Source organism: Nyctibius grandis, chromosome 7, assembly GCF_013368605.1.
Source record: "Nyctibius grandis isolate bNycGra1 chromosome 7, bNycGra1.pri, whole genome shotgun sequence".
Classification (NCBI taxonomy): Eukaryota; Metazoa; Chordata; class Aves; order Nyctibiiformes; family Nyctibiidae; genus Nyctibius; species Nyctibius grandis.
This window is the reverse complement of record NC_090664.1, coordinates 43,546,376-43,569,903: the sequence shown is the minus strand read 5'-3', so window position 1 is coordinate 43,569,903 and position 23,528 is coordinate 43,546,376. Positions and strand designations below refer to the sequence as shown.

Sequence of the window (23,528 nt, the reverse complement as noted above, 5' to 3'; positions counted from 1 at the left end):
CTCACAAAAGCAGAATGATTCCCAGCTTCCAACCTGCCGCCTGTTGGACATCTGCATCCGCGCTGCAGTCAAAGATGTGACTGCGACATCCATAATGGTGCCAAACCCTTACCCAGTTAGTGGCAAAGCTGTGGCGGCATAGGTTTTATTGTCCCTGGTGGGAACATTTAGCACTGAACATAGTCTATGACATTAGTACCTCAGCCAGTTAAATAAAAGTAGTTCAGACATGTGTCCCTGCATTGTAGTCACATCTCCAAATGCAAGAATAGCAATTTTTGATAGAATTTCTCACTGCTCTGAGCAGCACCATTAATAAGCAATACTGTTATTTTCCCAGAGCATAATGCTGCATAGAAACCTTTCTCAGGTTCTTTCCAGCTGATATATCCTTTTGTTGCCGGCATGAGAGGCTCTTACACGATCCTTATCCCTATGGGAAAAAAAGAGACAATCCTTCATCAGTTCCTCTTTTATCCCTCTGCTTGTCCTGATTTTTGTGAATTCCCATGTGGAATTTTCATGGGGGAAGGGTAAAAGGTTTGAAATATTTCTCAAAGTTGTCTGGCTGGTGTAGTTCCTACATTAGACATGTGGCAATCATGCAAGGGCACTTCATGGTATCTGTTTGAGGAGAAACGTGCAGTAACTGAGGAAAAGCTGAAACACGGGCTGTTATATGCCAAATATGTGAAAATTCAATTCACTGGAGCTGTGTCAGGAATCTGTTCGTCTGAACATGTGTTGGTACTGTGCGTCAGGCAGGATTTTGCCTCTCCAATAGTCTGTTAGTCTCTTAACATCCCTTTGTTCAGAGAGAGAGAAAGAAGGACTGCCTTTACAGTGCTCGTGAGACCAAATTCAGGTTAAAGCTAATGAGGAATGTGTATGTGTAATTTGTTAAAGTGTTTTTCTGCATGTTTCAGGAAAGAGAGGGGATTATTACCATTTCACCCCTGTAATAAAAAACAGGATCCTGTATCTTGGAAATGTTTACAATGTAACAAAATGAGGTTATGTTACGTTGTAAAATTTTAAAGGAGACTGCGTGCTGACACCTATGCTCAACGGCATGAAACATGTGAGCAGTTCAAACAGGAAGGGTTTGTATTTAAAAGTTATGAAAATAATGTTTCAATTTGAGAAAAACAAGTGCTTTTGACAAAAAGCTTGAGATTCCCCCAACTACAGATGCTCCCCCTGCCAGGTACCAACTGTTTTATTCAGAGTAGGCAATGAACACAGTGCGTGTATCATCTGGCTCAGAGCTGGGTGTGATGCTGGTTATTTGAGTATCTTAGCACTGAGAGAGCAAAGCTGCAGGCTTCCCTTTCGTTAACACGCTACAAGTGACAGAGCCTGGCTGTACTGCTGGCGGAGGGAGGACAGCTCCAGAAGTACATGTTGCGACCTGCCGCGCACCCCGGGAGCTGCACCACCTCCGAGACACCATGGGGAAGGTTTGCAACAGGAAGATGGAGACTATGCTGCCAAAAGGAGTCCCTGATTCCTTCTGTCCAAGCCAGACATCTCTGTGAGCCAGCTTAGGGGGCTCGAAGTGAGGAAAGGGATGGGGCATTATCTCATTTCCTTCCCAGACTTCCTACTACTGTTGTGGGCAATTTATACCTTTAAGAATGCAAAAGGTAAACAAACCTTGTTCTCCCTAGTGTGCGAAAGCCTGTCTTTTGCATTATTAAACCGCAAAGGAAAGCATGGTGTTATCTTGCTCAGATTCTCTGCACGTACAAGAAAGTCCAGCCCAAATACATTTCACGGCTTGTCTGTCTGGGTTAGTGTGCTGCTTGCCGTGAGTGAAGGAGAGGAACGAATCAATGCTTAGTACCACACAGTCTTATACAGATTGTTTTGTGTGCTTATCACTACTAAGTAGACAAACAGAAGTAAAAGCAGTAATAGATACCTGACTACAAGTGTAAATGAAACAAAAGCCATCAAATGAGGATTTTATCCATTTAATTGCAGAGTAGGTGTTTTCATCAGCTGTGTAATCGTTCATTGCCTTTCAGGGCTTATTTATTGTAATTGATTAATGAAGACTTTGAGCACCACTTTCTTAAGGGTAACAAAAGGAAAGAAGTTGCAACACCATTTGTGTTTGTAATTCATTGAGTTACTACAGGTCCCCTTGATATTTCAGGTAATACATTATTACAGCTCTGTCCATTTCCCTGAGTAGAAAGCAAGGACAGAAGCCTGACCCATGAAATGCAGAAGACAAATCAACATCATTATCCCATGCTTTCTCAGACCCAGTAACAGCCCTTTCCTGAAGACTGTTTTTCTGGATCACAGCTGTTGAAGCAGCCAGGACAAGGATGGGAGAGTGTGGTTCTAGGAGAACATTACTGCTGACCTCAAAACCAGCAATTTCTGCGTGAGGGTGTTAGTCCTGACTTAGGTTTTGCACTGCCCTGATTCCAAAGACAGGGCTTGTCTCACAGACATGTGGCTCCAAACAAGATTTAGCCTTCACTGAGTATAGGTCGAAATGCTCAGCAGATTTAAGAGAGTGTATCTCAAGAAGTTACACTGATGAGGGAGGAAAAGGAAGTGGAAAGAAGACAAACTCAGTCCCATCTAATGAATACTTCCTTGACATTTGTGCAGCTCCCGCTGGGGATTTGAGCTGGCACGCATGTATGCAGTATGGTCCCAATTACTTAAGCCCACGAGCTGTGTATGTGTTTGTGTTTTGTGTATGTTCATTACCCTACTTGCTTTCACAAGTAAGTATTTAGTACCAGAAGAAAACTATGCAAAATTCTTTAGCAGACGCTTGTGAATTCTGGCAAGTTTTCAACTTCATTTTCCATTTTAAAATAGCGTAGGCCGATGCCCCTCTGATGCAACTCCACTAAGCTCTGTAAATTTGTACCAGGGATGATGCTGATCTGCTGTGCACTTTTTCCTTCCTGTAAGTCATTACCACATGCCTCTCTTTCTAAGACATTTTTATGAGAGGTGGATCACTGGGGTGGGTTTTTTTTGTATGGCTGGTTTGCCCCATGCTCCAGCTGTAACAATGCAGCTTCACTAGGCGCTGGGTCATATGGCTGACCTCAGCTAACAAGCTGTTCCTGTTTTTAGGCTACTGGGAATGTTTATTGGTCACTGTTTTCCTCCATTCTAAACACAGTTATTTCTCAAGACCCATATAAATCATAACGTCACAAACTCATAAAAACTGTGACATTCCCTGTGATACAGGATACAAATGAACTAACTTCAGGCTTAGCAGCTTTAAACGTCTATGTTCTATTTCATCATAATATAAATACATTCACTGAAGTTATATATACTTTTTAGTTCAGTGATACACACAATAAAATGGTAATAAAATTTCTCAATGGGACAAACTTTTATATACTGATGTTTCAAATTGGTACAGTTAACTGTGAGCTCTATTACAAAAACAATGTACTGTAACTCTGTACTAAACTGAGTTTAACAGAAATAGTGATCTGTTTGCAATAAATTTTAAGTATTCACGTACTTTATAAAAAATGATGCTGAGGATGCTATTGAATTTCCTAATGTAGATTTCAAGAGCAGAAACTCACGGGGAGGTCTGTACGAACTGGATTGACACAGTGGTGTGTGCAAAACCCAGCTACACCTATAAGGAAACACACTAAGTTATCAATAGATGATTTATTCGTAATGTCTGTACTGAAACTGGACAACAAATTAATAGAAAAGTATTGGTAGCAATTACTATAGTTAAATTTGCATAGAGGTTTCCACTCTGCTTCCCTGTTCTCTTTTGCTTTAGTTGTTTTGAAATGCACATCTTCCAGGCTGAAAGTTTCCCAGGCTGCTCCTCTGCTTGAAAATGAACTTTGGAAGAGAGAGCTAAAATTATTTGAGTCTTTTTTTGTACAAACAGTATAAAAATATACACACAGAGACATGCACACATACGTGCATACACATCCTCGTTGCAAAACAGAAGAACCGTGGGACTTTTTCAGTCAGCTTTTCAACCACACTTTCTAAGATCAGAAGGCTGAAATTTGAAAGCACTGTCCATGAGTAAATGTTCCTTGCACTGCTCTTGTGAAATATCGTTTAGATTTCACAAAGCCAGGGCTTCTTTAAAGTTGCCTGCTATGTGTATTACTCATGCTGCTTAAGGGTTGTTTGTTGAAGTGGCAATGTACACAACCAAATGATTTTGTGCTGAGATAACGGCCCGCCAGGAAACATGCAGACATTGTGAGTGGGCTGATCTCTGAACTACAAATGCTTTTTATTCAGATTTGTGTGCCTCCTGTGCCAGAGAGCACTTCTAGATGCTGTGGCCAGGCACTTTGTCTGTTCAAGTTTATATTATATGAAAGAAGTAAGGAGACGTGGTTTTCATCTTTAAGTGTTCAACAGACTGCCAAAGGTCTTCTCGGCATTATGACAATATTTAGCTAATAATGCCACGCATTTCACACACTTTCCGTTTTCAATCCAGAAAAGTTTTGAAAGTTTTGATCTCCTTTATGTAATTCAAAATCTTTTTTCTTTGGTGATAGCTTAAGAGAGTCTGCACCCCCTTCCTCCCCTAAAAAAACACAGGAACAGCTCTAATACTTGTACATGATTAAACACTGGCAAGTCAAAAGTTTCAACAACAAAGCCGTATTTTTTCCAATAACTCCACTTGTTTGTACGTATGCCTAGTTGTGTGGCTACATACAGGTTTTAGATACAGTCTCAGCAAAAATCAATCCACTCATATACATGTGTCACACTTTCAGGCAAGGAAGACCCACGGAAATCATTTATATCAATACAGATGAGGTACGTGAGGACACTAATCCCACAGTGGGTTTTCCACTTGGCCAACGGTCTGCCCAAAGGGAATGTGGTACAGAAATCAGAACAAAGGGAACAACACTGAGAAATATTGAGTTCTGAGTGCCTAATGCCGCATCCTTAATACTCTCTTAATATAGTTCCTAACTGGAAATAAATGAAAATACCCATCATTTCACTGCATTTACAGAGCTTCAGGACATGGTTGCCATGGAAGAAAATTGCCATAACTTGTGTTCTAAAGCTGATAAGTATGTCTGCAATTTCCTTTCTCCTTTAGCCTCTTTTAGTTTCATTAATTATGAGTGTTGCTCAGAGAGGTTGTAGACAGCCCACAAGGGACAAATATTTGAGTTTCAAAAGCATGGAACTTATTTTATGTTCTGAACTTTCACAGTTTCTGTGAAAAGCTAACATCTACCTAATACTTTTAAAAGTCAAGTTCCTAAGGTTATGATTAATATACCACATAGATCCCAACAGGATAATTACAAATTAATCAGCAGTTCAAAACTCCCAAATGGAGTACTATAAGGTTGCCATCGCTTTAAAGCATTCCTTTCCTACTTTCATGGAAAGAAAAAGAAATCACAAACGATTCGGATCTTCATTTGATACAAGTCTTTCTCTGTTCTTTAGGCATTCGAGGAAGCAAACCTGAAGCTTCTGTAACTTACCAATTAAGCAGGCTTTTTAGTGAATTCATCAGTACTTGCTAACAGCACTAATCCAACCACAGATTGTAAAACTAGTTAAACACATGAAAACAACGTTTAATGGATATAGAGGCATAGAGATAGTGTTTGACTCCTTGCAGCAGTGTGAATGTGTATATATGCATGAGTCTCTGTATGCACATAATTTGGTCTAATTCTACAGAAATCACACAAATGTATTTGCGGGACTATGTGAGACTTTGCAGCCCCCTCTTCCGGTCGTTCTATGGCTTAAGAAAACTTTAAAGTTTTGAGCCTCTTTGAAACTCACAGAAACCGTTAGGAATCTTTCCGTTATTTCAGGAGGAGCTAGACTGGGCTTCTATATTTAAAACACAGTATCTGGCTATCTAGGCTTTGTTCCTTGCTGTTTGCAAAATTTCTGGGAGATTGTTGGCACTCAGTCTCTCTCTTCTGTCTTCACATATGTAAAATGAGAATGACAACTCTACCTCAGAGGAATGTTGCAAAGCTTCACTTATAAACAGATTGGCATACTTGGATGAAGTTGCTCAACTAACGAGAAGTTTTCTGATTGATGCGTGTCTCTTGGGAGGTCATAAAAACAAAAACAAAACCAAAACTGTATAATTGAGGTTTTGGAAATAATTTTTTTGGCTTACAAGAGGCTACTCTTATGCAAGATGACTGCTTGTGCCATCTTTTTTCTCTCTCTTATCACCTAGAATATCTTTCCAGATCTAACCATGTCAAATTAGTGGCTAAATACCAAACTAAGCCAAGGCATAACCCTCACACCTGAAATGTCCATGTAAAAGACTTTAAAGCTTGAAGTACAGTGAGTAACAAGAAAAATACTTTTTTTTTAAAAATTGTTTTTTCCATTTTCTTAAGCCCTTAGCTGGCTCAGTGTAGATAAAGTGACTATGAAACAACAGTAAAAATTAGACTGCATTTTACTTTGTGAAGAACACTGGAAAGTTGGCTAGAGGTTAAGATTTTGCAGTGAAACAGGGAGGTGAACAAGTTGTAAATTACTCTAATATCTTCCAGATGGCATATTTTACTTGAGATCGGAGTTTAGAATAATTAGAGGCATGTGAATTTCCTATAAATACTGAACTTCACCAGTTTGACACTAGAAAGCTCCTTCGTCTCTGAAGTCTTCAAACTGCTAAGTGTTTCTTTTCCCCCCACTTAAAGTGGAAGTCATGGATTTGTAAATTTGTCTTACTTGACAGACAGAAACCTTTTTCCATGAAAAGAAAGCATTTTTCTGTGCCAGAAAGTTATGAACTGAAGTTCCTCTCTGAAGAGGTTTAAAATTGAATGTTTCTTCCCAGAAGAGGTTTTCATTTTTATATACTGGGATCATTATATTATAATTTATTACACTATGTGGCAAGCAGTGAAATCAGCAGAGTTTGCCCTAATGTCAAGATCAAATCTTTTCATTGGTAAAATGCTTTTTGCAGATAGATAGGCTGAAGACCTTAGCAGATGAATTTTTGCTTTTACGTCCCCATGGACATTGCAATACTAAAATGACAAAACCTGGTCCACAACCTCTGATTCTTCTTCATTTTCTGCATGACATTGTTACATTCACTCCCAGAGTGAATCCTGGTGTTTACATTTCTGTTGAAGAATTTTCCAGGTTTTATTTGGTGTAAGTAGAATAGAACTAAGTAAATACATGGTAAAATGTTCTATCACCACTTGCACCCTCTTTAGCCATATATCAGTGTAAACTGGCTTAGATCCGTTGACATAAAGGGGCTAATCTCATTTGCAGCAGCTAAAGATCTGTCTGCTGTTCTCAGCGGAGCCGTATAGATAAAAGTGAAGATATAATCTTGATTATTTAGTTCAGATCTTCAGTTCTGCCAGTCCTAGGTATTCAGAAGGCATGAGCCAAACAACCAGAAGCATGTGATAAGATGAAGGATAATCAGATTTTAAAATGGTAGTGATTATTTTTATTACTTCTGAGTTTTGAACTTTTATTTGTTAAGGTATGTTGTATTTCAGATTCCTCTGTTCTGCAGAGAATTAAAAGCTTAATTTTAAAATGAAAAGGTAAATCCCAAAGCGTCAGATGATTCCAGAAACCAGTGTAACTCAAAAACTGTTGCTAACTTTAGTTGCAATCAAACGGTTACAGTGGGTAACTGTAGATCTTCATCAATGTCTTTGTTACATCTTTTCTCTTTTTCACTACAGCATTGTCTTGTACTAAAATAGACCCTCACTAGTTCATTCTTAATGGAGACCCACTGTCAGTTAATGGCATTAGTAAATTACTGAACAGTGGCCAAATCCCGGTGGCCTTATTCCCAGAAATCTCTTAGGTTGACAGGACCTTTGTATGAGTAACTTCAGTGAATTTTGGCCCTGGGTGAAGACCATAGAAACACCAGCCCACAAAAGACCAACTGAAACAAAGGCCCCCCCAAACTGACAGGGATTTCAGTAAATTACAAATTGTTAATTGATTGCAAATTGCTTATTTAAATATCCAGCACTTTAGAGAACTGTGGGATTCAGACCATATGCTGTCTCCCTTAGGGGATTTCATCCGCACCGTGAATCCAGTACAAGTAAAACCAGTTTAAAAGCCTCCTGCCATTGGCACTCGCTCCCCTTTCTCACAGAGTTTACACTGCCTGGCTGGTGCTAATTCAACTGCATGCATGTCCACACTCGGAGAAATGATCTGTTGGGTTTTCTAATGGATGAAAGAAAGAAAGAAAAGGAGAGAGAAAGAGAGAAAGAATTTTAAAAAAAGGTCACTTCATTCATCCTGTCAAAGACATGTCCACACCAAGAGTTGACTTGGTGGGATGGAGAAAGACTTCTGCACTGGGAATACTGCAGTATGTGATGGGAGCAAGCAGACAGGCAGGAATTCACCACGCAGGACCCCATGGCACCATGCACACTGGGAAGGGGCTAAAAAAGAAAAAAACCCTTGTGGTTCCCTGCAGTTCCCATGCTTCCCGGTGCACAGGGAGTACCCCTGCCCTGCTTAGGACTGGTGGCTGGCTGCAGACACAGCTGTCATCCAGGATCCTTCAAGGGTCACATGCTGCTTTCACCTCCATCAAGGTGTGTTTTGAGGCCCATGCGTGAGGAGCTATATCCCCTCCATGCAGATACCTGCACTGAGCTGCCAGGAAAGGCTGTCATGTCTCCACAGGAAGGGGCTGCCCCTCCAACACCCGTTAGACAGGTCACCTTGCCACTGTGGGGCACAGGAGGCCCCGGAGAGCAGTCAGACTGCACCGAGGTTCGGATGGAGAGCAACCCGACAGACGCTGAGGTTACAGGCAGAAAAACAGCCCATTTGGGGCTGTGCTTAATTTTTTATTTTTAACAGCATGTACTTCTTTTTCTTGTTGCTAATAAACTGGGATTAAGGTTGGTGTCCCTCGAGTGCCTGTAGTCTTTAAGCTTTTAGCTCTGGAATACAGATTGCCTTGTGCCACAAGCACCGCAGTAAATCCCACACCGCTAACCCTCAGTCACTAATGGGGCACAAATCCATGGTGCAGAACAACTTGAAACTCTTTATTTAGATTTCCTCTTGCAATGCCTTCTGTTCAGCTAAAATGGAGCCTTGCGAGGAATAAAAAAAAATTTTTATAAAATAAAGGCAAAAGAAAGATACATACCAAGAAGCAAATTCTCAGAACCAAAGATAGCCTGACCAGGGGGAATAATTCGTGTCAGGGAGAGATTTAGCAGCTTGGTGGAAGTGGAATCAGTGATAAAAGCAAAAGAGAGGTAGAAAATCTTTTCATTCTAACAGGTTAATAACCAAAATACTCATAACCACCCTATAGATTCATATCATAGTAGGCTGCAGAAAAATATGGCATATTCAGATGTAAATTATAGTTGTATATGCTTCACTGATTGTTTCATAAGGTAAAATGGCAGATATTTAGATTTCAGCTGCGTTCTGCATATGTCTTGGGAAGGAATTTTTTTTAGGCAAAAGGCATAAGATCTCACTGCCCTAATAATAGGAAAATGTGTAGAAGTGGAGCGGAGCTTGGCAGAGCGGCTGGCTTCAGCAGCAGACAGGGCTTTCCAGCACTTTCACTTTACTTTCTGCAGTACAAGGTGCTATGGTGCACTTCAGGGGTCGCCAGCATGTTCAGAACTGAAACCAGACATAAGCACTGTTATCGCCTACTAGAAACTGGAAACAGAAAATTCGCTAAAATCTGTATTCTGCAGCTGTTTATGTTTTTCATTGCTCAGTGCTCATTTTATAGGTATTGCTTGGCCTTTTCCTCGAACTCATAACTTACACTTTCCAAAAAAAGAGCAAGTTTTTGCAATTCCTTCAAGAATTTGTAGAGGAATTCTAGATTCCTTCATCTTTCCAATGGGAATCTGTCCCAGACATTGTTTTACTGAACCATAAAATTAGGACCATCTAGTAATGGCATGCTCAGGCACTGGCTGGGAAGAGCAGGGGGAGTGTGCAAGCTCTGCAGTGAGCTTCAGCAGGCTCCCACCCAAGAGCCACAAGCGGTCCTTGCACGCCTGAGGGTGCAAACAGAAAGCAAATAAAAAAGGGATACCCAGAAAGACCCAGACAAGCAAAAAGGGAATGTTTTTTGCGTAGTGGCTGCATGAACATATCCACTGATTAACCCCTCTTCTGGGCAAGCATCTCCTATTTTCGCACATGAACTCATGCTCTAGTCTTTCACCTGAAATGACACTCAATGGTTAGCGCCATGTTTATATTTACGTCTCTGTGCCATAAACCCTAAAGGACTATAACATTACAAGAAATATTTGCCACACCATTGGCAGCAGTAACTGAGCAAAGAATTGCCAAGTGGGAAATCCAAATTTGCAAACTCAGTAGTCTGGGCTGCGCGCCAAGACTGTCTGGGCGCTGCAGAGGTGACACGTTCAGTCTCCTCACAGGGATGCCAATGTGCCAACTGCATCCCTGGCACAGCATCTTCTCCTGACAAACTTATGGAGAAGAACTGCTACCAAGTCCAGAGGGAGATGCAAGCTGCTTTCTGAGCTTCCTTTGGCAGCAACTCCATTTTCAAGTTGTGAGTGTACTTTCTCCTATTTACAAGAACAGTTGTTTGTGATACACTATGGTCTCTGATTGATAGGATTTTGAAAAGTGCAAAAATGACAGCAGGACATTGGTTTCCAAGTATAAATTAGTAAAATACAGAGTAATTTCATTTCCCTAAGAAAAAAAACATACACATACTCACTTACAGCTGCCCAGATATCAGATGTTGCTGCCAGTGTGGGAGAATCCAAATCCTTTTGTTAGCTGCCAAGTGAAAGACATGATCCTTAGAATATGAAGGTTGTAGGGCTGATCTCCAAAGTTTCCCCTTTTCAAATCATGCTTCATACCTATTGTCTTACAGCTAAACTTCTTTTTTGTCTGCCAGTAATTTTTCAAAGCAAAAGAAGAAAATTGAAAAATCCTCCAGTCTTCCACAGGGCTGCATGACCTATAACTTGCAAAATCCTTTAGAAGACAGCCTTTTAGTAACCAAATTGTGTCACTGACAATTGCACAGCAGCCAGAAAGAGCACTGTAAGTTACAATTCTGTCACTATAAGGGACAATGGAAAGGTGCGGGCAGGCTATCACTATAAAGGAGGAAACCTAGCAGAGTGATAGAATTTAATTTGAATATTTTTTGCCATATTTACGTTATATAATAGCTAAATTGGTACTTACAGGTTAATTATTTTTTTGGCTGTATACGAAAGACAGCCTACAGAAGATTGTTTTTCAGGTCTAGCAGAATAAAAATATTAAATTAAAACCTTTTGGGGTTTCTTTTCTTCTTTATACATGAAGTAAAAAAGCATGTAAAATTTGCTTAGCATTTTTAGTTAAATTATTTCATATCGTTTAATAATTCAGAAATAGGGTTCTTCTTGATTTTCATTTGAAAAATTATCTACTGTTAAGGCTTGAGCAATGAGTGGTGCCTGAGACACTGGTGAAATAGTGTCATCATGGAGAGAAGAGCAAAGACTGTCACTCAGATGCTGTAGTTTTATGTGGTTACTCTTTCTCTTTAACGAGCAGTTAATTATTTGGAGAAACATTGTCTTGTTAAAAATTCTGAACATTCATTTTTTCCCTAAAGTATAAAAACTAGCAGCCTGCATTCTTAAGTACTTCCAATAGGTTTTGCAGGGAACCCAGAGCTAGTATTCTTAAGGATATTTCTACAGGAAAAAAAAAAACAAAACACCAAACTCAAAGAAAAACAATTCTGAGGTCTTTTTACAACTCTCCTCCCAACTTTCAAATCCAATTTAAAAAAAAATGCAGGCTACTTGAAGTATCTGTAAAATTATCTCAGAAACAAACATTTCCGCTTTGTATTTTCACCAGTCTGAAATGGGACAGTGAAGCCAACTAGCTGAGCAACTGCTACTAGAAATATCAAATACATAAGAGGAAATGCAGTTAACACAATATTTCACATATGTTAATGCTTAAAGTTCCATCAGTGTCAGCTTTATTTTCTACTTGATATACACCAAAGCTGGCACACAATTTTAACTGATGAGGTAATGTCATTTTCAATTTAAGGAGCCTTAAGCCGTCCACTTTAACTAGTGATATCATCCTTGCAGTTGTCTCACAGGGCTTCATGTAAACATAAGTAATGTGCCCTGGATGGTTCGGAGTAGAGATGTTAAAAATGACATTGGTCATCATGAAGACATTTTTTTTCCTTTGATCTCTTTAAAACCGTCAGATACACTTTATTGTCCTGTCATTTTTAGCTCTTCCTTGTATATTAATATACTCAGAACATTTCCATGAACATAACAGTAGAATAAAGGTCTAAACAAATTAATGGCAACATTTTAATGTCAGTCGTAGTAGGATAATGAAAAGTAAATGAGATTGTCTGGCTAACAGCAACTTGTTAAATAAAACGGCAGCATGGCCGAGACACAAAGGCGCAGGGGCAGAGAAAAGCCTTTCGCCGCAGTCCGAAAGAGGCCCAGAGCACAGCCCAGGCTCCAAATGCCACCACCTTTTAGGAAAAGATTAAACTGATTCTACAAATTGTGTCTGCTCCTCCTTCACCTCCGGGCTCGAGTGAAATCATCTGCTAATAAAATGTAAAACCAGACCTGTCTCCGCACCTGCAGCTTCGGCATCTCTGTGACTTTTATTCTCATTTGTATTCTCTCGCTGGCTCAGTGCACCAAGCTGCTGGGCTCCTCTCAGCCCTCCAACACCAAATCCATCAGACCAGGCCCTACACATTGGCATCTCTGGTGACAGGGCTGAGGAACCCTAACGTGACTGTTGCTCCCAGGCAAACTTTTACCACCAATCATTATTGCGTATTATGTACCTTTTCTTATCAAGTCCTTAGGAATCAAGCAAGTAAACCATGGGAGGATTTACTCCAACATGTTCAGTAATCACATACTGCACAAGAAAGAATATTATAATGTGCACTTCTTGATTCAAATACCTAATCAAAGATGATTTGCAATGAAACAAGTTTTGTCTGAGAAAAACCAAGTGCTGTGACTGCTGTGTGGATTTTGTGATTCGCTCCAAACTATTTGTCCAGCTAACAAGGAAGATAACAGATTTTTCTACACTGATCTGAAACATGGTGGAGTTCTGAACAAAATCTAATGTTTAGAGATTTATTTATTATTCTGTGGACATATGTTTGAAGGACAGCATATGGAAATCAAAGCATTGTTCATAAAGAGCTCCAGCCAAAATGACATTTTTGAATTCATAACAGAACTCACAGTTTGAAAAGAATGCTATGCATTATGTATTGATAACAACACTACACAGACAAAGGAACACAATTTAATAGTACAGAATTGTGCTCATGAGATTTCCTTTTTTTTTTTTGTTAATTGGTTACTTTAGCTGACATTGTCTGCAAGCATAATGGACACCATTCTTCCTAATAGTTCCTTGTTGCCAGATGATGTCTACAGACATAATGTAGTCCATTTTAATTATTTCATTTTACTTACATCTTTCAGCATAATGCATTTTGCAAGCAAGCTAGCATTTTTCTTGATTATCTATGTTGTGTTATGGTTTCTAAATTAATTAGGTCTCCTTCTTTCCTGGAAGTTAAAAGTTTCTTCCTTCCATTTATCTACCAGGTATGATTATGTTGAAGTGATTGATGGAGATAATGCTGAAGGACGCTTATGGGGAAAGTACTGTGGAAAAATTGCTCCCCCTCCTTTAGTGTCTTCGGGACCATATCTTTTTATTAAATTTGTTTCCGACTATGAGACACACGGAGCAGGATTTTCTATCCGTTACGAAGTTTTCAAAAGAGGTGAGAAACAATTCATTGTTATATAGCTCATAACCTGTGTTTTTTGCTTTCATCAAAAAGTTCACCATAATTCCTTGGGATGTGGGGAGCACACAAAAAACTTGAAAGAGAAAATTGTATTACCCTTGTCATTCCAGGGTGGGGCTTGTGTTCAATGGGTGTAAATCATTATGAATCCAATGGGTCAGCTGCATCTGAGGACTGACTCCTTTGGGTGTAATGTGATAGTCTTCATCAGCTGTTTGTTTCGACCTTCTTAAAACCATTAACTTTCTTCCTTTTTTTTTCTTCTTTTTTTTTTTTTTGGTGATAATTGCTGTATGATTTACAATGTTACTGACTTAACAGCACTGTAACATTCTGAGTCCCTGACTTATTTTGGTTAGTGTTTTGCTCTGCATTCCCAAGAGATGGCTGTGGGCTCGGGAAGGACCAGAGTACACATGGGCAGCAGATGATGTTGCTGTTGCTTTCACAAATCGTGTTTTGAGGGGTAAAGGCGAGAAGAAGCTCACGCTGTTCACAGGCATGTCCTGCTGGATGCTTGTGCCAGGAGTTCAGTGCCAGTGAGCACAGATGAAAGCTCAGAGACCCAAACAGTCCAGGATTAACCAGACCTATAGACAGTACCTCTTTGATAACTCTCTTTCAGAGTCAATAGCTAGAAGGGGAGTAAGATGGGTCTTTTTGGCATACAACTTCCCTATAGCTGGATGGAGATAAATAATATATTCCATGCTCAGAGAACAGAGGATCAAAACTCTTAATATACAGAAAGAAAATAAGTTTAACTTTATAGAAAAAAAATATTGACTTCAACACCAATGTTTAGGGTCATATTCATAAAAGCAGCTCAAAACTCCAAATTTCCAGTACACACCACTCTCAGACAGTGCCCCATTTTCAGAACCAGTTCAAGTCCCTTTTACACACCTAAACCAGAGCCAGATTTTCAGCTGTGTTCAGCACACACGCGTGGTGGCAGCTGTACTGTTAATGAGGAGAAGCACAGTAGTGAAGTCTCTTTTCTATTGCATGCTATTGCTGCTCTGCACAGTGCTAATTGGGGCCGCAGACCTCTTGTTCACCATCTTCCCTGTCTGTAAATCCACTCTTGGCTCCCAGAAATTCTTTTGGTGACCTTCAGGGTCACATTTTTTGAAAGAACTCAGCATCCAAATGACACCAAGCTTTCCTGAGAAAATATCTCTATTTATTTTGGTGTCTTTAGGAGGCTAAACTCTTGAAACTGTGTCCTGAAGTTTTTTAGTGCTTATATATACAGCACCATCTTTTGCAAAGAACAAGACTGAAACACAAGAACAAATGAAAGAATGACCTGTGAAGCAATCTATTTTAGCAACTGAGTGTTTTCAAGAAGAGAGCTTTTATTTATTTCTTAATAGTGTAGTGGCAACTCAGAGCTCTGACAGCAACGTTGTGTTTATTTCCTTGTGTGGTCATTTACATCTCTCAGTGTTACACATTAACCATGTTAAGATGGCATTATGAATGTGATTTTACACACACAGAAGTCAGGAAACTCAAAATTATGGCTCCCAGAGCAACTTTAACTCTAGTTCATTCCATATAAACTGTATATTAAGGCAGGAAAGTTATCACCAGGTTCAGTGTTAGAAATGCTGTGTGTACACAAAGGATACAAGTTATAGTTGCTGTGGGAACACAGCCCTTTTTAACGTCTGAGTTAATGCATATATGCTATTCCAAATTTACATTTTAATTTCTGTGCCAAATAAAGCTGACCAGTTTACCCTGTTATGCAGGTGAAGCTCAGTTGCTCACACCAGACTAATATACTTCATTTTAGCATATTCACAACTTAGCTCATCATTTCCCAGGTATGAGAAGTATTAAAATGATCCCAAGCCCAAGGTCCTGTGGTGCTGAGCTGAAAGCTGAGCTGCATTTCAGCACACAGTATATTTTTGCCCATTATTCTGTGAGAGCATCCTTAGTTTTTGAAAAGAAAAACTGCATTATGCTACCTGTGTCCTAAGCTGATTTCTAAATCTAATGCTTAAAATGCCACATGCCATGGAAATTTTAAGGAGAGACCAGCACACATAATGACCGTGATAAACGTAGTATGGGCTTTGAGAGTAGGAGCTGCTTTTACTTCTCATCCAACTCCTTAACCAGAAAGATACTGAAGAAGTTGAATTCCAGACTAAAACATGAAACCTATATTGCCCAATGTTTAGCCCATCTGAAATGTCCATCATTTTGGCTCCAGCAGCCAGCCTATCTTAGGATGGATGAGTAGTCTGTTTACTAGAGGAGCATCTACACAGTTCACATTCAACATTCCTAACTTTAGTCGACTAAATTTATGGTGTAAACTGAAAGAAAAGGCAGTGTCAACCAGGAAGGCAAATGATTTTCTGGCTCAGTGACACCTACAGAAAGCAAGTGAAATTATCTCCAGTATCATCTCTCTCCCTTTTTTTGCTCTCTCTTTTCCCTCCTCTCTCTTTTTCCTTCAGCTCATCTCTCTTCCTTTATTTCATACACATGCACACATGTAGTTTCTCCACCTCAGAAGTGTCAGTTCTGTCTGGTCTCTGCTAGAACCTTTTCTGCCATTTTTCCGTGAGGTTTGCCCCATGGAGTTCCTCATAACCTCAGTGCTGATTTAATTCCTGGAGTTTCTTCACAGTGTCAATAAAGGGTCCAAATATGTGGAAGGCATTTTAGTGAGGCAGCTCTTCTGAAAACAGTTTTTGTTTCTTGCACCAGATTGACTTGAACATGTTTAAAATAAAGCAAGCTGGTATTGAGATACCATGTGTGAGTGTAAGGAGCCTGACGATCGTGCACTCACAAAGCCAGGCTCTGGCTGTATTTAATAAAGCAATAATAATCCTGGCTTACATTTTATATTGCATCTTTTATTGGATTCCAAGAGGAGTACAAAACGCTTTATGCTATGAATGGCATAGCAAAGCTATTTTATCCTGGAACAGCAGCTACTGGTGGGAGTGAGGAGCAACAACCAGAATACAACCCTCCCATACATGACAAGGAGACAAGGGAATGACAGGGAGAGAAGAGAAATATCCGACTAATGTGTAAGGGAGCGATTTAATTATAGGCAAAATGTAATTTCCCAAATTGGAATGGGTCAGGTTATATAAGCATTAATATCTGCATCTTCTAAAATATGCCATGAGGTGCTCTGAATATTGATGTGATAGTTCAAGCATTTACTATCAGTGTCTGTTGAAGGACGAAAATACCTGAACTGACTAACTTCGTTCAGATCTCTCTCTTGCATGCTGAATTTAGCTGGGAGGTGGCCAGATCTGTGGAGGGTAATATGTTTGGCACATTTACAAGGAAAACATTTTCTATGGTGAAATAAGAGTATTCATATATGCAACAAGCCAGACTGTTTTCCTTCAATGATCTGTGTTAAGCATTGGAAATCCTCTAAGGCTCCTGACTACAGTCTCTAAGGATGCTGAGCATCCTCATCCAAATTGAAACCTCACACACACTCATCCTCCAGCACAACCTGTTGCAACCAAACTCCGTTGCCTGTGTCCTGCCTATACTCCATGTCCGAAGATCTTCATCTGAGTCATCTTACCCAGACTCCCCAGGTCAGCTGCTACCCACCGATGGCCGAAATCCTGTAAATCACTTTCCATTAAATTGAGAGTGTCAAAAGCCAGAGAGAGAGGGGTACCTGTGCTGACCCTGTGGAGGATGTGTGGGCAGTGCCTGCGGCTGGCTCTGAGCACACCTGCAGATGTGGGATCCATGGAGAGGATTCCTGAGGGACCTAAATAAAGGAGAAATGCAATCTGTCAACAAGAGAGGGACTCCAGTGTTAGTCCCCTGTATTCACAAAGGCAAATCCAGTGATCTGGCCTTTTATACCCTCGCATCTTTACTGCCACTTTCCTGCTCTACCACGAGCACTCTTTGGAGCATCCCATTATGCCATGGTGGGGACATTGGGGAAAGCTGGTGTGTCAACATTGACATTAGGTGACTTCTAGCAACACTGCCTGTAATCACACAGTTTATCATGCCTGCACTAACAGCAACATTTTACTGGTGCACCTGTGTCAACACCACTCAGAATGAGTCACTCACCCTTGGTACATGTACGAATTACCTTTCACATTTAGTTTGTCAAGGAGGCATAGGTCACATCTGGCAGAGTTACTGAGTCAGTGCTTCAGGAATCTGAAACCACTACTCCCTCTACTGAATTCACTCACCCGCTTTTGTAAAAAATTCTATTTCACCAATAAAAGCCTGTCAGCTGTAAGATTTAAAGATTTGAGCTTGAAGGGGCTATAATTATTTCTCTAGGGCTCTGTCGAGATTTCTGCAGCTTACACTTTTATTGTTCCCACATGACTTTGTATTTGTCATAATTTTTTCTAGAGCTGGTACAAGTTTTCATATTGTTCCATACAAATTGAAAATTGGAGATCAGACAGTATATGCGAATTGCACTTTAAAACCTGACTATCAATAATAGGAACAAGCTGGCTGAATGATTAATAAAGTGATTAAAATGAGGTGTTTCATAGAAAAGCCACCTTTGCTGCTGGAGAGACAATACGACCTAATTTGTTTTCCAGCTAACTGTTTTGCTTAGTAGCATAGTGTTAACCCAGGCGATTTTTCTCTTTCTCTTACAGGACCTGAATGTTCCAGAAACTTTACTTCGTCAAGTGGAGTGATAAAGTCCCCTGGATTCCCTGAAAAATATCCCAATAGCCTTGAATGCACTTATATTATCTTTGCACCAAAGATGTCAGAGATTATACTGGAATTTGAAAGCTTTGAGCTAGAACCTGATTCAAATACTCCAGGGGGAGCATTCTGTCGCTATGACAGATTGGAAATCTGGGATGGATTCCCTGACGGTAAGAGAAAAATGGACTGTGATATGCATAACCATTACTCCGTATTGGGCTGCAGAAGGCATATTCTCATTTTTTTAAATGTCATAGTAGAGAGGTCCCTGCTTGATTTATGTGAAATGAGTTGAATTAAAGAGAAATGGAGAAAATGCTCCATAAATTCATTCAGTAAAGCATATCACAGTGTGAATGATTTTTTTTTTTATGAAATATGTTTATTTTTGAACAGTTGGCTTGGGGGAAACCTCTATTTTTAGAGGGAATATGTGATGGCCTCCTATGCTAAAATAAATTAAATATGAAGCCTTATAATGGGTCCCCAAACTTTCACAGCTAACACATGAATATTGCCCAGAAATTTCCAACAACTTGCACAAACTGGACTTCGGTTACTAACCCTCCAGCTTGTGGAGGAACTGGGTTACAGACTAGCTGTCAAAGCAGAGAATTGCTTTGCCAGAGAAAAAGTGGTTTCCATACAATTGAAATCATAGTGCCTAAATGATTACCCAGGTCAGTAAACAATCATTGAGTTATTCATTCAGGTGGCTTTGGTGATTGGGCACTGCAGGGTTCCTCCCTTAGAGTGCTCTCCCTTAAAGCAATATAAGCAAATCCAAAGGTTTTGCCTTAATTTGTTAATTTATAATCTCTGATTAGCTGGGCATGTGTGTCAGGGTGGATGTGTTGGGTACCCTTCTGGAACTTACTTTTCTGCTATCTCAGTAATTTTCCACTTAGTTGTTGACCACACTTGACTTGTGCAAATTCACTAAGTGCACAGCTACATATCAGCTAAGCATAGAGCCGGTGAGCCCCCATTTCACTCTATACCCAATCTCATAACCCTGTTTTACTGAGACTGATGAACAAAATAGCTGCATTATTTCTCTATTTTTTTTTCATATGTGGCAGTGGGTCTGCAAAATCCAAGTCCCCTCTAGGTAGCCATATACTGGTTCTCCAAGGACCTCAGCTCGATAGGCTGTAGCTCCAGCCTAAAAGCTGAACGCCTAACATTAAGGATGCCCAAATGCCTATACAAATTGTGCAAACAGCTATGTAAAACTGATTGTGATGCCCTTTTCACTGTTTCTATGTATGGCATAAGCTGATAAAGAGAATCATCTTGAAGCTGTCCTTTTTCTTCTTAATTTTGTAACTTGCAGCAAAATTCAATGACTGAAGATTTATGTTGCTTGTGTTGGGCACTAATTACAGCTATTTCAGTTTTCCACTGGTGTGATAACCCATATTAATAGATATTTTCTTTGCTTTTATGAACACCAGTGGCAGTTTCTACAAATTGCTAATCCTACATTAATATTTCATTTGAATGAAAACATATAACTTAAGGAACATATTTTAATAACACATTTAAACTTGCCTGTTTTCCCAGATAAATCCCCAACATAATTTTAATTAAAGCTTTTATTGATGCTGCAATAAGTAGGTATGTGCTTTTTAACGTATATTTGTTTTTCCTTTTTATTTTATGCTTAATGGGTTTATCATGGCTCTTTTCAATCCACTCCAATAAATAGTGATGAAAGAGCCATAACAGTGGCTGAAAGACTATTTGGTATTTAATGCCTCAGTTAGGAAAACAGTATTGTAACACTACAATAATGATGTCTGGAACATTTAATAATAGGTTTATTTGTATATAGGCCAAATCTGTCCAAGCTGAATTCCTGTAGAACTTGCATTTAAACTGACATGTGAAAAGATGATCCAATCAATCAATTTATGTGTAATATTGCCAAAAAGAAATGCATTATTGTTGGTGTCAGAGGGTTTCAAAGCGGTAATTTCCTGGTTCAAGAAAGTGACAGAGCCATACTGAAGAGCAATTAACAACAGGCATTATGAGCCTTCCAATTCCCTCACAAACTGTCTATACCCAAAATGATCCTGACATCCAATAAGGGTGTTTACATGTTTTTGTAAATATTCAACTGAATTTGTAGAAAGAAAGAAATGTTTCCTTAGACACTAACTGTTGGAGATTAGGATGGTTGTAGGGAAATGTTTGTTGCATCATTTCACTGTCGGACGATCCTTAGCCAGCAGTCAGTCTCTCTTGTTTAACTTAACACTACAAAGGCAGAGAGGATGTGATTGCTTCTCTATAAATGCACCACAGGATGAATCCCTAGGAGGGAGAAGAACTATTTCAACTAAAGAGCAAAGCTGATGGAGGAAACCACTGGTATGACCTGGCCATAAACTGAAGATAGAAATTAGAAGTTTCTAGATATCAAAAAGATTATCCAGATAATCTTGCCAAAAAAAAAAAAAAGAGAAAGGAAGGCAAAATAAATCTAATTTGCATGCCCATGGAAGTAGTAAATTTCTAAAAAATATTAGTATGGTTGCCCTTGATGAAGGGAGGCTCATCCAGGGTGAGTCTTTCAGACATTTGTCTGTTTCCCTTTAGTCCATGAAAAAATTTTCTGAAGCTACATCTACACTATTAACTAAAATAGGGCCAAGGCATGGTTATGTGTACTTCTTAATTGCTGGCATACTCCCTTGCACAATTTTAGCCCATGTCAGTTTGCACTTTCCCAAGCAATTCCTAAGCACAGTTTGGAGGGCAGCAAAAGCTGAGGGTCATTCCCAACAGGCACGTTGGACATAGCCATCCTGCTTCAGAGGGAAGAGCCCTATGGGAGTGAGATGTGTCACACCGTTAGTCTGGTCCCTGGAACAGTCTCTGGACACTGGCTGCAGATCCGGAGGGTGGTCCCTGGCCTGCTCCATTTAGTGGTAGAGACATAGTCATAAGAAAGGAAGATATTCTGCTTTGCTGTAGTGCATTGCTGCTCGCATGCCCAGTTGTGTTAGAGGTTAAAGCCCCCATTGCACTACACTGATACAAACATGAAGTAGAAGGATTTTTTAAATGTTTGGAAAAAATGTATATCCTTCAGTTCGAACCCCTGCTTCACAGCAACACAGCTGTGGTGTGCCAGGATGATAGCAGTATTTTAATAGGACACAGAGAACAGTTTGATAGAAAATAGTTGTGGCCATAACCAGGGCAGAATTAGATGGACAGCCCCCTGAACACGCTGCTCTCACCCAGCTCTGGAAACCAGGCGTCAATGTTTGAGCCAGACACTGTAAATGCCCCCAGTTCTCGGCACCCCACTCTGATCTGTTGCAGACATCTACTGTAGGGCAGTTAATGAACCTCTAGAGGTGCTTATCTCATTGACTGTACTGGGAGTTATGGGTCACTAGCTCAGACATAAACTTCACATACCTAAGTTAGAGCAGATGAAACCCAACATAAGTGGAAAATGTTTTCACTGTAGAATTTGATCTGCTACAGTCACTAGATATCAGCAGAAAATGAATTTGCTGTTTTCTACAGTTGTGATTTTTTTTCTTTCCTCCCCCACAAAAGCCAAAAAAAAAATGTGCTTTTAAAAAAATTTTCACAATGATGTTTAAAAGGATATGTCAAAATCAGTATGCTTCCATTTACATTTTGCTTATATGTAATTGCCATTTTGCTGATGGAAAACAATTTTCTGTTAGATGGTTTGCCAGCAACTGTAACAGTCATTCACAAAAATGTTAGTCCTGAAATGCTCTGTCACAGTCACTGAGTCCTCAGCCTACCTGGCTGTCCTTTTAGTGGATGGAATCCAGCAAGTGCTGAGTACTTGCATCTTGATTCTGCAAAACATGTGCTTATCTTTGAAGCATGTGAGCAGTTAGATTGACTTCAAAAGGAATTCACTGAGGACACTTACAAGTCTGAAGTTAAACACTAGTGTAAGTGTTTGGCTGGTTCAGGAGGGGAATGGTAGGCATTCAGGAATGCCTCAAACTGGCATTTTGTTTCTGCATAACTGCATGCCAAGGGAACCCTTTGGTCTCTTATTTAAAACAAAGCAGTAAGTGAAACAAAACCTGATGGAGAATATTCGGGAACTACAGGTGCATGTTGCAAATATTGTGCAGAAAAGGTACCATGGTTTGAAGGAGACAACAGGTGGAGTTAGAGCAGGAGAGTGAGTAGATCACAGAATAGAAATATATGATTTTGCATGAATAAACTAGACACCAAAAATGTCTTTGCCCAAGGCACAAATATACCTCAGCCAGCCTCAGCCAAGAACAGTCCGTTGATGACTTTGAAGAAAAATAGCCCACTCAAAACCAGGACTAGCTTAAGTGATGAATTACACATATTCATCATGCTGCTCTCTTTGAAGCTCTATAGACTGTCTGCTAGGGGTTCAAAGGTAATTTAAAGAAGTTTACATATGGTTTGAGAACCACAGGCTAAGCATTGCTGCTTCAGTCAATACCACAAGAGCTTCCACTGAATTACAGAGCAAAACATAATGCTTTATTTCAGTCATTAACATCAGTGCAATTGAAGGTTGCTATTAATCTAGGTGTGTTTCTCCCCTGTTGTGGTTGCTTTCTATACTCTTGTGAGAAGCTATTAAGACATAAGACTACACAAGCTCAGAGCAAGTGACTACTGGACTGTGAGGACGAGATTAATTTTTCAGTTCTTTTCTCTTTAGCATCCTAAATTGTGTGCAAATGTTTTGTCAATAACAATCACACTGCTGTGAAAATACTGTTCACAGCACACCAGCACCGTTTTAAAGACTGGCTTTAAAATTCAGTATAATGGCTAGTTAATGTAACACTTATTTCAAGATTTTAGAAGCCTGATAGACCATTTTTCCTTACTAGTGTGTGTTCATTGGGTTTTTTAA

General features: G+C 39.7%; 1 protein-coding gene across 5 annotated transcripts in view; it reads left to right on the top strand.

The window, feature by feature from the left end:
- Positions 1-23,528, top strand: part of NRP1 (neuropilin 1) — a 117,813-nt gene that overhangs the window by 33,318 nt on the left and 60,967 nt on the right. For all 5 annotated transcript variants that reach the window (XM_068404474.1, XM_068404473.1, XM_068404472.1 and 2 more), the window contains exons 4-5: positions 13,689-13,870; positions 18,553-18,780. In XM_068404474.1, coding sequence (XP_068260575.1) covers positions 13,689-13,870; positions 18,553-18,780 — 410 coding nt within the window. The remainder of the gene's footprint in view (positions 1-13,688; positions 13,871-18,552; positions 18,781-23,528) is intronic.